At 42.0% G+C, this 16,785-nt stretch overlaps 1 protein-coding gene across 1 annotated transcript in view; it reads left to right on the top strand.

Moving 5' to 3' along the window:
* Positions 1–16,721, top strand: part of mpp1 (MAGUK p55 scaffold protein 1) — a 56,740-nt gene extending 40,019 nt beyond the window's left edge. The window contains exons 7-12 of the mRNA XM_063060678.1: positions 2,589–2,698; positions 9,722–9,802; positions 10,134–10,214; positions 12,175–12,380; positions 13,241–13,324; positions 15,812–16,721. Of these exons, the coding sequence (XP_062916748.1) occupies positions 2,589–2,698; positions 9,722–9,802; positions 10,134–10,214; positions 12,175–12,380; positions 13,241–13,324; positions 15,812–15,988 (739 nt within the window). The 3' untranslated portion in view covers positions 15,989–16,721. The remainder of the gene's footprint in view (positions 1–2,588; positions 2,699–9,721; positions 9,803–10,133; positions 10,215–12,174; positions 12,381–13,240; positions 13,325–15,811) is intronic.
* Positions 16,722–16,785: the final 64 nt, after the last annotated feature.

Below are 16,785 nucleotides of genomic sequence, written 5' to 3' on the forward strand. Positions count from 1 at the left end.
GGTGTTTTCAGTGATAAACCATTTTGTGATTATCTCAGTTTGAGCGCTAGTGAGTAGAGACATAGTAATTTCAGTGAAAACACAGAAATGATCAGAAAGAACAACTTCGGTCACCACAACCTCAGAAGTGTTAAAGACCATTGGATAGCTATGGCCCTTAAGGCTGATTTATACTTCTGCGTAATATCAATGCCGTAGTTACGGCGCCGTCGCGAACCCTACGCAGTGCCTACGCGGATCCCTGAACCATAGCCTGACGCGCACCTCTCCCAAAACGTAACTACGCGTCGCGGCACCGCAGACTGCAACAACTCTGATCGGTCTGCTTGAGAGCATCACGTTTCCTCCTACGCCGCAGTAGCTTCCCATTGGGCAACTAAAGGGCAGGGAAGGAACTCTGGCTGCAATGCTTTCCATAAAGCTTTACAGAGCTCCGAAATTATGGAGGACACATTTCACTTCTACGAAAAAAGACGCTCGCTTTAAACTTGTTTACCCCGAGAAAGACTACCATGACCATGAAGCCTTGCTCGGGCAGGTGTGCGCATGCGCGATGTGCTCGAATTGTAGCGCGACACAGACGCACCAACGCATAAGTATAAATGCTCACAACGCGTGTAGGCCATTTGCGTAGGTTATGGCGTCCATTTGACGCAGAAGTATAGATCAGCCTTTACTGTGTGTAGGCTCTGTCACACGCTGTGTCAGTCTATAGTTGTCTTGGATACAGAACAGTTCAGCTGGAAACAAGAAGGTGGGGAATCTTAGAGAATTAATAACAATACAACTGCAAATTGAATGAACTTAGCTTGTATTCCCTTGAGTTTGAGGTAAAGGCTGATCAAATTAAAGCACTTTAAAAGATGCTACCACACACAGTGGTCGGGCAATGTTAGAAATTAGCAGACTAACTATCCAGAGATCCAGTGTGAAATCCAACCATTGCAGCTGTGGAATTGAAATTCTGTTACTAATTTGAGAAAATGGCATTTTGTCTCAATAGCAATGACTGGAAAAGCACTGTATTATTGTAATGTTTACTGAAGCACTTCAAAGGAAAACCCCTTACCTGGTCTGCCTCACAGAGTGTGGATTGACTTTTAGGTGGCTCAGCAATCTATATTCAAATAGAGAAAGAGCAAAACCAGGTGAACATCTGACCTCTACCCATGCGCTGATGGACACAGCAAACTTGCTCCTCACAAATTATCAGCTGCCCCACAGACTACTCTAGGAACAGCTTCTTCCCCTCCACCATCAGATTTCTGAATTGTCCATAAATATTCCTTCACTATATTTGCACTAATTATTTATTTTTGTGTTTCTTATTGTGATCTATATTTATATGTATTGCACCACAACACTACAAGTTTCATGACTTATGTCAGTGATAACAAACCTGTTATGATTCAGGAGCATACCTAACAGGCAATATGTCCTCCATCATAATCCTGTCTCACCAGCAAGACAGGCCCGTCAGAAGCAGTGGTACAGCGGCAGCATAGAGCAATCCTCGGTGTTCTCAACACTGATGGCAAACCCTCTAAAGTCTCATGGCACCAGAAACATGAGCAAATAAACTGCCTTCTGATTTCCACCTGTCACCTTCCCTCAGATGGTAAATCAGTGCTTCTCCATGTTGAACATTTGGGGGAGAAAACACAAAGTAACAAACACATGGAATGTGCTCTTGGTGGGGGACTTTAATGTCCATCAGCAAGAGTGGCTTCATAGCACCACCATGAACTGAGTTGGCTAAATCCTGAGAGACAGAGCTATCACAATGAATTTGTGGGAGGTGGTGAGTGACCGAACAGGAGGGATGAACCTATTTGACCTCATCTTTGCCCGTCTAACTGTGATGGATGCATCTCTCCTTGATAGCATTGGAGGAAGTGACTGATGAACAGTACTTATGGAGCCAATATCACATCATCACATCAAGTTCTCTCACCCCATCATGTTAGGAGGCATCATAATTGTGCTAAGTACATTAAACTCAGAACAGGCCTGACATCTCCAAAATGGCATCCATGAGACTCTCAGCCACAGCAGCTGAAATGGCTCAGTACATACCTCAACCATGTTTATCGAGCTAGAGGATTAAATCTGGTAGGGGAGTGCAGAAAGGCATGCTAAGAATAGCATCTAAAAAAGTACCAGCTTAGTAAAACTGCAGCACAGAACTGCATGCTTGCTATCAGTAAAAAAAAATGCTTGGGGCAGGTAAGGCAATTTCCAATGAACAGATCAGATCAAAGCTCCATGGTCTACCACAACTAGCTGCGAATGGTGGGATAGAATTGATCAATTACTTTGTATACACAGCTGGAATAATAACACATTAGAATTGTCATAGCAGAAGATCACAGGGCAAATCTCACAGACGTGCACATACAGTACACACCATAACAGATTCCAAAATAATATACTTCAGTAGAAATCCAGTAGAAGGGTTATGATCTAAAATGCCAACTCTCTATTTCTCTCCGCAGATGCTGCGTGACCTGCCCATTTCTTCCAGCAGCTTGTTTCTTCATATTAAAGTACCTATTTTTCATGTTCTTTGCTGATCTGTATTGTTATAGGCGAGTGGCCAACAGGAATACAGCTAATCAGGATGTGACGTCAGGATGTGGCGTATTTGGGAAGAAGAAAAAACAGTGTAAAGACAAGTATCTGGCCAAGCACAGTGCAAGTACGTCACTCTTCATGTGGCATTGCTGGCTTATGGCTGGGATATTTAGGAAACAATAGCCATTTGCTTTATTACCCTTTTGGTCAAAGGACGGACTTGCAGAATCTAAAGATAATGGATGCAAAGGATATAAATGTCTCCAGACAGTCTCATTTTACTGTGATGGCTGCAGCCACATGGTTGCCTCCGTATCCTAAAATAATTGAATACTGAACCGATAGATCAATTGCGCACATTTAACATTATTGCCAAAGCTAGGCTATTGTCTGCTGAAACAGATCATTGCAATTGTGATGTTCTGTTTCGGCTTTTCTTAATAGTCCCTGTTCAGAGGTTGCTTGCTACACTCTCTGGAAGAATGCACATTTCCACCCCAGGCTCATTACAGCTGCTGATTTAAGAACCTCCTTCTTGATTTCTTCATTTCTAGTCATTCTAACAACACATTGGATAGCCTTCCCTTGTCCATTCACTTAAGACTTTGTTCTGTGATTTCTCAATTTTAAAATCATTTTCAAATCCTTTCATGCCTTCATCTATCTTTGTAACTTACCCCGGCCCTGGAAGCCTCCAGGATATCTGCATCTCTCTAATCCTGGCCTATTTGCACCCCTGATTTCCTTTACTCCACTATTACTGACTGAGACTTCAGCTGCCTAAACTAAGAATTTATTTCCATAAATCTCTTTGTTTTTCTACCTTGCTCTTCAGCTGAATATTTACTTCCTGCACCAAGATTTTGGTTACTTGCCCTAATATTTCTCAGTACTTGATATCATATTTTGTTACATAAAATCACAGAAAAGCACAGCACAGAAACAGGACCTTCAGCCCATCTAGTCAATGCCAAACCATTAATCTGCCTAATCCCATCGACCTGCACCCGGACATAGCCCTCCATATCCCTCCCATCCAAGTACTTAGCCAAATTTCTCTTAAAAGTTGAAATCGAACTTGCATCCACCACTTGCGCTGGCCGCTCATTCGACACTTTATTATTTTTTCACTTTATTATTACTTTATTGTCGCCAAACAATTGATACTAGAGCATACAATCATCACAGCAATATTTGATTCTGTGCTTTGCGCTCCCTGGAGTACAAATCGATAGTATAAAAATTTAAATTATAAATCATAAATAGAAAATAGAAAAGGGAAAGTAAGGTAGTGCAAAAAAAACTGAGAGGCAGGTCCGGATATTTGAAGGGTATGGCCCAGATCCGGGTCAGAATCCGTTCAGCAGTCTTATCACAGTTTCGCCACCCTATAAGTGAAGATGTGCCACCTTATGTTCCCATTAAACAGTCCACCTTTCACTCTTAACCCATGACTCCTAGTTGTACTCTCACCCAACCTCAGTGGAAAAAGAAAGGCTTGCTTACATTTACCCTATTTGTGCCCCTCATAATTTTGTATACCTCATGAAATCTCCTCTCAATCTTCTCTGCTCTGGTAATAAAATCCTAACCTATTCAACCTTTTCCTATAACTCAGTTCCTCAAGTCCTGGCACAACACTTGTACATTTTCTGTGCACTCTTTTCAAACTTAGTTACATCTTTCCTGTAAGTAAGTGACCAAAACTGCACACAATGCTCTCAATTAGGCCTTACTAGCATCTTGTACAATTCCAACATAACATCCACACTGCAGCACAGGTCAGCAAACACCTCCTCCGCTGTAATCTGTATGTGGTGCATGACCTCAGAACCATGCTTTGCCTCACTTTTATAGACTCCGTGTCCATCTCCCGAGTAAATACAGATATAAAATATGCACTTAAGACCTCCCCCATCTCTTTTGGCTCCATGCATAGATTACTACTTTGATCTTCTAGAGCACTAATTTTGTCCCTTACTATCCTTTTGCTCTTAATATATCTGTAGTAGCCCTTGGGATTCTCCTTCACCTTGTCTGCTAGAGCAAACTCATGCTTTCTTTTAGCCCTCCTGATTTCCTTCGTAAGTGTTCTTGTTCATTTCTTATACCCCTCAAACACCTAATTTTCTCCTTCCTGCCTTTACCTGCTGTGCACCTCCTTCCTCGATATCTCTCAAAATCCAAGGTTCCCTAAACCTGCTATCCTTGCCTGACAAAGACATACAAACATTGTACTCTCAAAATTTCACTTTTGAAGCCCTCTCACTTATCAAGTACACCTTCGTCAGAAAACAACCTGTCCCAATGCTCACTTGCCTGATCCCTTCTGATACCATCAAAATAGGCCTTTCTTCAATTTAGAATTTCAACCTGAGGACCAAAGCTAACCTTTTCCATAATTACCTCAAAACTATTGGCATTACAATCACTAGGTGCAAAGTGTTCCCCTACAAAAACTTTTGTCGCCTGTCCTGTCTCATTCCCTAATAGGAGATCAAGTATCACACACTCTCTAGTTGGGACATCTAGGTACTGATTAAGGAAATTTTCCTAAAGACATTTGACAAACTCTTTCCCCTTAGCCTTTTTATAGTATGGGAATCCCAGTCATAAGACATAGAAGCAGAATTAGACAATTTGCCCATTGAGTCTGCTTCTTCAGCCCATCATGGCTGATTTATTATCCCTCTCAACCCCCTTCTGCCTTATCCCCATAACCTTTGATGCACTGACTAATCATGAACATATCAACCCCAGCTTTAAAGGTACTCAATGACTTGGCCTGTGGCAATGAATTCCACAGATTCACTAGCCCTTAGCTAAAAACCTCCTCATCTCAGTTCTGAATTCCTCCTCATTCTCTCAAGTCTGAGGCTGTGCCCTCTGAAGCTAGAAACACCCACTATATGAAACAGCCACTTGACATCCATTCTTTCAATATTTGATAGGTTTCAATGAGAACCCCACCTCATTCTTCCAAATTCCAGCAAGTACAGGCTCAAAGCCATCAAAAGTTCTTCATACATTAAGCCTTTAATTCCCAGAACCATTCTCATGAACCTCCTCTGGACCTTCTCCAATGTCAGCACATCTTTTCGTAGACAAAGGATGCAGAACTATTCACAATACTCCAAATGCAGTCTGGCCAATGCCTCATAAAGCTTCCGCATTACATCCTTGCTCTTATATGCTGGTCCTCCTGACATGAATGCTGACATTGAAATTGCCTTCATTACCACCAACTCAACTGCAGGTTAACCTTTAGGGAATCCTACACAAGGACTCCCAAGAACCTTTGCACATTGGATTTTTGAATTTCCTTTCCATTTAGAAAATAGTCTATGCCTTCTACCAAAGTGCATGATCATACACTTTCCGACACTGTATTCCATCTGCCACTTCTTTACCCATTTTCCTGGTCTGTCTATGGCTTTCTGCAGACTCCATGCTTTGTCAATGCTACTTGCCCTCTACTTATCATCATAGTGTCCGCAAACCTGGTGATATACTTGGACTTTATCTTCTCCCTCTCAAACTGCAGGGTGAGTTCTATCATATTATGATCACTTCTTCCTAAGGGTTCTTTTACCTTAAGCTCCCTTGGGTTACACAACACCGGATCCAGAATTGCCTTTCCCCTAGTAGCCTCAAACTTAAGCTGCTCTAAAAAGTCATCACATAGGTATTCTAACACTCCCCCTCTCAGGATCCAGCATCAACTTGATTTTCCTAATCTATCTCCATATTGAAATCCCCCATGACTATCACAGCATTGCTCTTATTACATGCCTTTTCTATCTCCCATTAATTTGTATCCCACATCCTGGCCTGTATACAACTCGCATCAGGGTCTTTTTACCCTTGCAGTTTCTTAACTCTCACAAGGATTCTACATCTTCTGAAGACTTCTTTCTAAAGACTTGATTTCATTTTTTACCAACCCCCTCTGCCTACCTGCTTGTCCTTTCGACACACAGTGTTAAACTCCCAACTCTTTCAGCCATAACTCAGTGATGCCCAGAACATCATATCTGCTAATTGAGCTACAAGATCATCTAGCTTATTCCAAATACTGCGTTCATTCAAATATATCACCTTCAGTCCTGTATTCATTACCTTTTCCTATTTTGCCTCCATGTTGCACTTCAACTTATCCCACCAACTGTGATTTTATCTGTCCTTCCTGACAGTCTCACTACACACTGCATCTACTTGTATACTAAGTGCCCCATCCTCAGCCCTGTGATGTTAGTTCCTATCCCCCTGACAAATTTGTTGAAACCCTCCCCTACAGCTCTACAAATCTGCCTGCAAAAATATTGGTCCCCCTTGGGTTCAGATGTAGCCAATCCTTTTTGTACAGGTCATACATTCCCAGAAAGGTCCAAATGACCCAGAAATCTGAAACCCTGCCCCTGTCACCCAACTGCTCAGTCATGAAATGCCAAGACATCGTATTCCTACACTCACTGGCGCATGGCACAGACAGCAATCCAGAGATCTCTCTTCAGGACCACCTCACCTTTCTTACCTGCAGTATATAGTTATACAACAATGTAACACAACTTCAGGCTGTTCACCCTCCCCATTTACAACCAATCCAAGACATCCCTGATCCTGGCTCCTGGGTTTCTTTTTCATGGCCACAGATTCTCCTGACTGCTTTCCTAACTATGGGATCCCCTGTCACTACTGCACTCCTCTTCTCCCTTCTTCCCTACTGAGCCACAGAACCAGAGATGTGCTCACTGTGGTTTCTCTCTGGTAGGTCATTTCCACACTCCCTCCCCTCAACAGTATCCAAATGGTATACTGTTATTGAGGGGAATGGTCACACGGGTACTGTGCACTGTGTGCAGAAGTAGTCATCAGGGAGACTGGAGATCTCCCACAGTTCCCGTATCTCGCACAAGGAACATGCCACTAACTATGGGCTCATTCTCAGCCCTCCAGCTATGTATTAACAGAAAAAAAAACTTACTAGAAACTTACTTAGAACCTCCGCCTGTGCTCGCCCAAGCCTGTTGAGTCAAAGCCAGATCACTCTAATAATGCCCCACTCCAACTATGGCTGATCTGCTTACAACTCCTTTCTTTTTATTGACTCAAATAAGACTCACTTCTGAGAAGACTTGCAGATTTCAAATGGTTCCTGCCCTATAAGGTGTCAATCTCTCACAATACTTCAAACAATGACTCTCTCTCACCAAGACTTGCAGTTTGCGAGTGACTAAACTCGTTCAGTGTGAGTCATTGCAAATGCAGTCTTCAGTCAATATGTGGAAAGTTAAAATCGCCTACTATCACAACCTTGTGTTTCTTGGAAGAGTTTGCAATTTCTCTCAAATTTGTTCCTCTAAATCCCGCAGACTGTTGTGTGCTCTGTAATATGATCCCATTAACATGGTCAACTGCACTGCCATGACGTTTTCCCTGACACCCTCCCGCTCTAACACATCTAAAACAACGGAACCCCAGAACATTGAGTATCAGTCCTGCCCTTCCTGCAAACAAGTCTCATTAATGGTCACAATGTCATAATTCCATGTGCTGATCCATACCCTAAACTCATCTGCCTTTCCTAGGATACTCCTGGCATTGAAATATATGCAGCTCAGAATATTAGTCCCACCATGCTCAAGTTTTTGATTACTGACTTTGTATGTAAGTACATCTTTCTCCATAACTGACTCCATTATCTATTCTGGCATTCTGGTTCCCTTTCCCCTGCAACCCCGCACCCCCCCGCCCAACCCCCATGTAGCATTAACAAACCTTCCTGCTCAGGTATTAGTCCCCCTCCGGTTCAGGTGCAAACCAACTCTTCTGTACAGGTCTCATCTTTCCTGGAAGAGAGCCCAGTGATCCAAAAATCTGACCCCCCCCCCCTTCCTCCTGCACCAACTCCTTAACCGCGTGTTAAACTGTATGATCTTTCTGGCCTCACTAGCACATGGAACAGACAGCAATCCTTAGATCACAATCCTGGAAGCCCTGTCCTCTAACCTAGCACCTAACTCCTTGAACTTGCATTGCAGGACCTCGTCACCTCTCCTACCCATGTCATTGGTACCAACGTGGACAATAACGTCACCCTCCCACTTGACTACTGTGGACTCGATCCACAATGTCCCTGACCCTAGCACCTGGGAGTCCACATACCATCCAGATATCTCATTCTCATCCACAGAACCTCCCTTCTATTCCCCTAACCAATGAATCCCCTGTCACTACACCTCTCCTCTTCTCCCACAGCCAGACTCAGAGCCAGGGACCTGACTGCTGTGGCTTTCCTCTGCTAGGTCATCTTCCACACCCCCACCCCCCACAGCAGTATCCAAAGAGGTATACCTGTTGTTGAGGGGAATGGCCACAGGGGTACTTTGTGCTGGCTGGTTATTCCCTTTCCCCCTCCTGACAGTCACCCAGTTACCTGTGTCCTGCACCTTGAGTGCAATCTCCTCCCTGTATTCCCTGTCTATCAAACCCTCAGCCTCCTGAATGATGCATAATTTGTCCAGCTCCAGGCCCAGCTCCTTAACGTGGTGTGTTTGAAGCTGCAGGTGGGTGGACTTCTTGCAGGTGAAGTCATCAGGAACACTGGAGGTCTCCCTGCCTTCCCACATCCTGCCATGCCCACTACTCTAAATGTGCAATAAGAAAGAAAGAATAAATAAATAACCCTCCTGGCTGAAGCCTTGATAAGCCAAAGCCTCAACTCCCCACTCTAACACTGACCCACTCACACAGTAGTTGCTCTGCTTAAACCTAACTACTTTTTATTGGATCTTGCCAAGTGCCTAATTATGTGTAATTCAATGTCTCCTTGGGAACTGTGGTGTGCAAAAAAAAATCGTAAATTGTGAAAGAAAGGTTGACTATATTGTTACAAGTTACATTTCATGTTTTACCTTAGTAAATCAAAGGCACAATATAGTCATCAACAAAGGCAATGTTTTCTGAGCTATATTATTGCCATAGTAACTGAGAAATTGTCCTACTGTGTGCACAAAGATGTACTATTGTGTACTCTGAACTGCTCTCATAACACTCCAGTACTTTAGCTGCTGTTACTGTACACATCAGAGTGGCAGCAGTCATTTATTTCATTCAAGCTTACAACTAATTGCTATTGTTTTTCCAGTCTTTGATCGCCTGGATCTAGTCTCATATGAAGAAGTCGTACAGCTCCCTGCGTTCAACAGAAAGACCTTGGTGCTTCTTGGTGAGCATGGCTGATTAACAATATCTGACCTCTTATACCATATCTTATTGATGCCTGATTAGAAAACTCCTTTGAAAAAAAAATAGAGCTTCATTGGATGGGAACACTTCATAGAGAAATCTCAAAAACGTACCAGGTTCCCCTCATTCAGTGGGTGGAAGAGATGTGCGATCTTTCTAATGTGTGCAGCCTACCTGATGATGTATCCGATCCTTAGAATAGGTGCAAGGAAACAGAATCGCAATCTCAACATAAATCAAAACCCAGCTATTAAGTGTCATGTTTCCTAATGCCTACTCATGTACCAAAATACCTTGCTTTTTATTTGCAGGAGCCAATGGAGTTGGGAGAAGTCACATTAAAAATGCTCTGATTACCAAACACTCAGACAAATTTGCATATCCAATTCCACGTAAGTGCTGTGCAGGAAAAACAATCATTGCTGTTGGAGTAAATAAAGCTCACTTCCATTGTTTATTGATAGAGAGTACTGTTTTTGACAAAACTCCTCTTCCTGAATAATCAGTTTCATTCAAACATATTGTATTACCATCACACTGACTTCTTTGATGTTCTTTTGGAGGGATTTTCTGAGACTCATTTATGACAACTACTCGACCTATAAATATTTGCACTTAAAATTCCTTCAATTTGAAGCATTTATTTTTTTCTCAAATGCCTTCTGGGAGGTAATGCCTTGTCTTTGCCCCAAAGATTATGTTGCTTGTACTTCGACTGTTCACAATTAGAAATGAACCATATCCTTTCCTGAGAACATCAATCATGCACTGTCAAAGATACTGTAAGATCTGTAGGGAACCCCACCAGAGAATGTGATAGTTGTTAAATCTATTTCACCAAGGGCACCTTGTAGAAAATTAACCATTGCTTAAACATTCGTGACTATATCTTTTCCCGAAGAATTTAAAAACATGTGTTTTTTTTTCACTTATTGTGAAACTTCTTAATGTCCATCAGCATACTTTTACTAAGGAACAATCTATATTCAATTTGTGAAACTTTCAATTTAAATTCCTTTGCAAATTTAAATAACTCAGAAACAATACATTCCTAGGGATAAATGCAACTTCCAAGGAGGGATAAGCAAGTCCAGCCATGATATCTATCTATCAAGCCTGTGAGGGAGTCAATTTATGCTGCTTTGGAAACATGCCTATGCAATGCCTGTTTTCAAATTGACATAATCCCAAATTACTTCAAATCCATTAGTTGACCAGAATAACCTCTAATTCACACTCTGTGACCTGAGATTTCATTTTGGAGCAATGGCTTTCTCCTGTGTTTGCACAAACAACCCCATTGAAACCAGCAATAGGAACACAATATAAAGAGTCCAAGCAACACACATAAAACTCGCTGGTGAACGCAGCAGGCCAGGCAGCACCTCTAGGAAGAGGTGCAGTCGACGTTTCAGGCTGAGACCCTTCGTCAGGACTAACCGAAGGAAGAGTGAGTAAGGGATTCGAAAGTTGGAGGGGGAAGGGGAGATCCAAAATGATAGAAGAAGACAGGAGGAGGAGGGATGGAGCCAAGAGCTGGACAGGTGATAGGCAAAAGGGATACGAGGGAATCATGGGACAGGAGGTCCGGGAAGAAAGACAAGGGGGGTGGACCCAGAGAATGGGCAAGGGGTATATTCAGAGGGACAGAGGGAGAAAAAGGAGAGTGAGAGAAAGAATGTGTGTATAAAAATAAGTAACAGATGGGGTACGAGGGGGAGGTGGGGCATTAGCGGAAGTTAGAGAAGTCAATGTTCATGCCATCAGGTTGGAGGCTACCCAGACGGAATATAAGGTGTTGTTCCTCCAACCTGAGTGTGGCTTCATCTTTACAGTAGAGGAGGCCGTGGATAGACATGTCAGAATGGGAATGGGATGTGGAATTAAAATGTGTGGCCACTGGGAGATCCTGCTTTCTCTGGCAGACAGAGCGTAGGTGTTCAGCAAAGCGGACTCCCAGTCTGCGTCGGATCTCGCCAATATATAAAAGGCCACATCGGGAGCACCGGACACAGTATATCACCCCAGCCGACTCACAGGTGAAGTGTTGCCTCACCTGGAAGGACTGTTTGGGGCCCTGAATGGTGGTAAGAGAGGAAGTGTAAGGGCATGTGTAGCACTTGTTCCGCTTACATGGATAAGTGTAAAGATAAGTGAAAGAGTCCAGAGCTTTTATACTGATGTAAGATGCAAGATTGTTGGCTAGTTCCCCGTGTAGCAATAAAGTACTTTGCGTTAGTAGATATAATTACATTCTGATTACCAGATGCATCAGAAACCCTGTGTTGCCGTTTCTCCATCTGCACCCATCCCTCCCCCCAAAAAATGAACCTATTGTGATTTCCTTTACAGACACCTCGAGGTTACCAAAGGAAAATGAAGAAGATGGAAAGAACTACTACTTTATTTCCAATGAGGACATGGTGAAGAACATCACCTGTAATGAATTTCTGGAATATGGAAGCTTCCAAGGGGCCATGTTTGGAACAAAGCTGGAGACAATCCGCAAGATCAATGAAGGACAGGGCAAAATTGCAGTGGTGGATATAGAGCCCCAGGTATGGCATAGTAACCAACGGTCGTTGCAGAACTAACTTACTCACTGACACCAGCCATTGTATTGAATACAATGGTGGACATGGATTGCTTGGACACCATAGAGGTGATAACACACTTGGGATATTGGAAAAAGATTACTGCAGAGTGCAACGGGGTGCACTTAGAACCAAAAGAGCCGGGTATTTGAATCTCCTTTCAATGCATCTTAAATATGTGCTACAGGACTGGGACATGAATCATTCAGACATCATGGGATAGGCAGCAACTTATGTGAAATATGACAGAACATGCACTTTCCTGTCTCACCATACTCTTGCCATTCAACATAAAATAGACTATAGCACGAGTTTTTGTAATGGCTTTGAAGGATAAACTAGGGCAGAGAATTTGTGTATTTTATGAATGATCATTCTGGATCTTGTACATTCATCAGACTCCAGTTAATGCTTCGGTTCAATATCTCTTTTGAAAAACAACACTTCAATGGTCTCTGAAGCACAAACCTAGATTTGATTCCTAAATCTTTGGATTGGAGTTTGAAACTGTAACTTTCTGATTCCAAGGCAGGTTTAAGACCCATTAACTCTGCAGTAGAAATTTGTTCTTGATATAAACACGCATGAAAGCAGAATTTGCCCACAACTTGATTCCGGATTCCAAATAGAACATACAACCCAACCTGGCCTTTCTATAAAGTCATTATAGTAATTCAGTAGGCCAAAAGCTGTCTAACTGAGCTTTATTTTTCTACAAGCTCACTGGAGATTAAGAGAATGTTACTTCCTCTTTTAAAATCAGGCATATTCCCCCAGACGGCAATATAGTATCCTAACACTTCATGTATTCCCTCTATTACCAGGCGCTGAAGGTTCTCAGAACAGCAGAGTTTGCACCACTGGTGGTCTTCATTGCTGCTCCCTCTGGTATTCAGCTAGGCACTCAGGTATGGCATTTTTTTTACTGAACTAAGGTAATTCTGAAACAGATTGTTGCAGTTTAGAAAAGATGAGTGTAAACATCAAGGAATGTAGTAGAAAAATAATTGGGATTTACAAAACCTAAGTGAAGGAAAAAAACTGTGGTGGTCATTTCATCCTGAGGTGTTTTCTCCAAATGAAAATACAAATGTTATAATCCCACATAGTAAAGATTTTGCAGTCAATTCACTGGCACACTGCTCAGTGATAATGTGGGCATAGACATCTTCACCTGAGAAAATGAGATAAATATATCCAGTCTATGAAGTACACAGGTATCAAATCTCCCATGAGAACCTGTTAAAGAGCAACACTATAAAATATTTTAAAATTCTCTTTTCTCCTTACTATTGTATGTGCATCTCTCAGGTGAAACAGGACTAGGAGATAGAATGCTGAATAAACTTTATCCAAGGAGACTGTTTTAAAGTCATACATTCTGGAAATTTAAAACATAGACATTTATAACACAAACTAAAGGAGGGTTTCAATAGTACTGCTGTAGTCCTCTTTCATCCTACAGTCATTGCAATTGCTGTCTCATTATGTTACGGAACAATATTAGGTTGAAATAAATGCGGCAAATTAGGGGATAACCCACATGCTTCATTCTTCTAAGATTTATTTTTGACATTTTCAGAGCTGGATTTGTATCCATGTCAATCTTCATTTGGTATTAATATTCAAGAGGTGTGTAGTTCAGTAATGTTTTCCCCAAAACCTTTTTCCCAGTGGAGGTTGGTTGTAGGGGATTTGCAGCCCGATCCTTAGTTAGAGCCTTCAGCATTTTGGGCATCGAGGGAGAGAGGAAGAGGAGAGCCATCCGCAGTACCACCGATGAGGGCCTCAAGATGGCTGTGGCTCAAAAGAGGGGAGCCATGGTGTCATAAGTAGCTAGCCATCTGGACACAAGCTGGGGTCTGATCAGCCCCGGCTGGGTCACCTGGAGAAGGTTGTATGATGTTGAAAGACCCAAAACACCCGATGATTCCAGGAACATCACTGAAGATGTGTCCAGAAGCATCAATAGATGTATGTACACAGTATACTACAATTTTATTTTTGCTCATAGCCAGTGCCAGGATCCCACACTTTGCCGCCTTCCATTCTTTTTCAGTTTTTGTGAGGAAAATATATTTTTACAAAGAGTAAATGATTAGATTAGATTAGATTAGATTATTAGATTATGAGGACATGCAGTTCTCTTTTATCATTTAGTAATGCATGCATTAAGAAATGATACAATGTTCCTCCAGTATGATATCACAGAAACACAAGACAGACCAAGACTGAAAAACTGACAAAAACAACATAACATATAGTTACAACAGTGCAAAGCAACACCGTAATTTGATAAAGAACAGACCATGGGCATGGTAAAAAAAAAGTCTCAAAGTCTCTCAAAGTCCCATCATCTCACGCAGACAGTAGAAGGAAGAAAAACTCTCCCTGCCATTAACCTCCAGCACCGCAAACTTGCCGATGCAGCACCCGATCACAGCCGACTCTTGAGGCCGTCCGAAAACTTCCAGCCTCCGACACCGTGCACCATCTCTGCCAAGCGCTTCGACCCCAACCCCGGCCACCAAACAATAGGCAAAGCCGAGGATTTGGGGCCTTCCCCTCCGGAGATTCTCAATCGCACAATAGCAGCGGCAGCGAAGAGAGCATTTCAGAAGTTTCTCCAGATGTTCCTCCGTGCTTCTCACGTCTGTCTCCATCAAATCAGGATTGTGCACGGTACCTGCTTAACAAATATAGATATCATTCCAGAGCGGCTGCACGCACTGCGTTGCGCCGCCATCTTCTCCTACCCTGGACATGAAGATGAAACCCATTGCTGAGGGATTTACCACCACTAATTCATGGCAAAATTTAAGTAATAATGCCCATTGTCAATGGTGTAGAAGGCAGGTTAATTGAACAGTGAGAGACAGAGGTATGATCAAGCCCAGAAAAGCCAAAGCAGCGTCAAGATCAGGCAACTAATTCCATTTAAATGTGTGTTACTTCATTTTAAATGGCATGTCATTAAGTACAAGGATAACAATAGGGAGACAGGGCACAGACAAGAAAGTCAAAGTGAATGAGAGGAAGGGATAGATACTTAAGGACAGTCAATAATAAAGCAGACACAAGAAATGGATCCCCAGGTCAAATGTGCAAAAGTTGCTTTCAAACACCAATCAGTTATAGGTAAAATTAAAATGGGGAACAAAATGCATATCATCAAGGCCGATAAAAAGCCCTTAACACAAATATTTAATATGGAACCATCCTTCACACCTATCTATAGCTCACAATCACAGGATATGGCTTTTGACATAAAAAGTTCTGAAGTTTGGGAAAAAAACTGGTAACAACTGCAATGTCCAATTAGATAGCAGACATGGAATCTTTCTGGTCAAGTGAGTGAACGTAACTTCAAGGCAAATCAATGTTTTCTTTTCCAGGTTGAATCTCTCAAGAAGATCCAAAAGGAGTCAGAAATCCTCCAGCAAACTTACGGACATTGGTTTGATCTGACACTGGTTAACAATGAACTACAAGATACAGTGCAAAATCTGGTGGAGGCAATTGAAAATGCATGCACTACCGCACAATGGGTACCTGTGTCATGGGTCTATTAGTGGACTGTTGCAGGAGGGGTACAACAAATAAAATGTACTTTTTAGAATTCATTTAATCCAAAATCAGAATGCAGTTTGGAGCCTTGTCATTTATAACTGAAACATCCCTATTAGCATTTTAGAAGATGCCATTCAATTGATACACCATCTCTAAGGTCATCAAGTTTTATATACTTTAAAAGCAATGACTGTTAAGTAACGGGAGATTGTATTACTCACAATGTTGGCTGACTTACATTTGCTTTAAATAACTTTCCTAGAGCCTGTTGTATGTAACCCTTTAATGTACCTGGTCCAGCATTTAAACTCCTCCACAACACCACTGTAGTGAATGACCTTATTACAGCTCATTCTGTTTCATATTGCAGCATTTGCACAAGACAGAGAACAATAATGCATCACTATTTCACCAGCAGGTCCAAGAATGGATCATGCAGGTCATTAGGCTATTGAAAACTATAAAATTTAGAATTATGGTATCAGTCCACACTTGAAATGCAGTGGGGAATGGTGCAAGAAATATTCAGGCATATCATGTCTACCGTTTCACCTAACTACAGCCAAGGTACGCATCTAAGTATAAGTGTTCTAAAATCTTCTAGTCAACTTGAAATTATGCAAGATATTAGGTGCTAAACATTAATTGCAAAAGTACACCATATAATGCTGAGTTATGTAATTTTCTCATCTAAGTGGAAATGCTTATTTAAATAAAGGCATTTACCTCGGTGAATTGCTGGAATAGTTAGGTTTTTTTGACTGACAACTGGAGACAGTAGTTCATATCACTGCCATAT

Source organism: Mobula hypostoma, chromosome 10, assembly GCF_963921235.1.
Source record: "Mobula hypostoma chromosome 10, sMobHyp1.1, whole genome shotgun sequence".
Lineage (NCBI taxonomy): Eukaryota > Metazoa > Chordata > Chondrichthyes > Myliobatiformes > Myliobatidae > Mobula > Mobula hypostoma.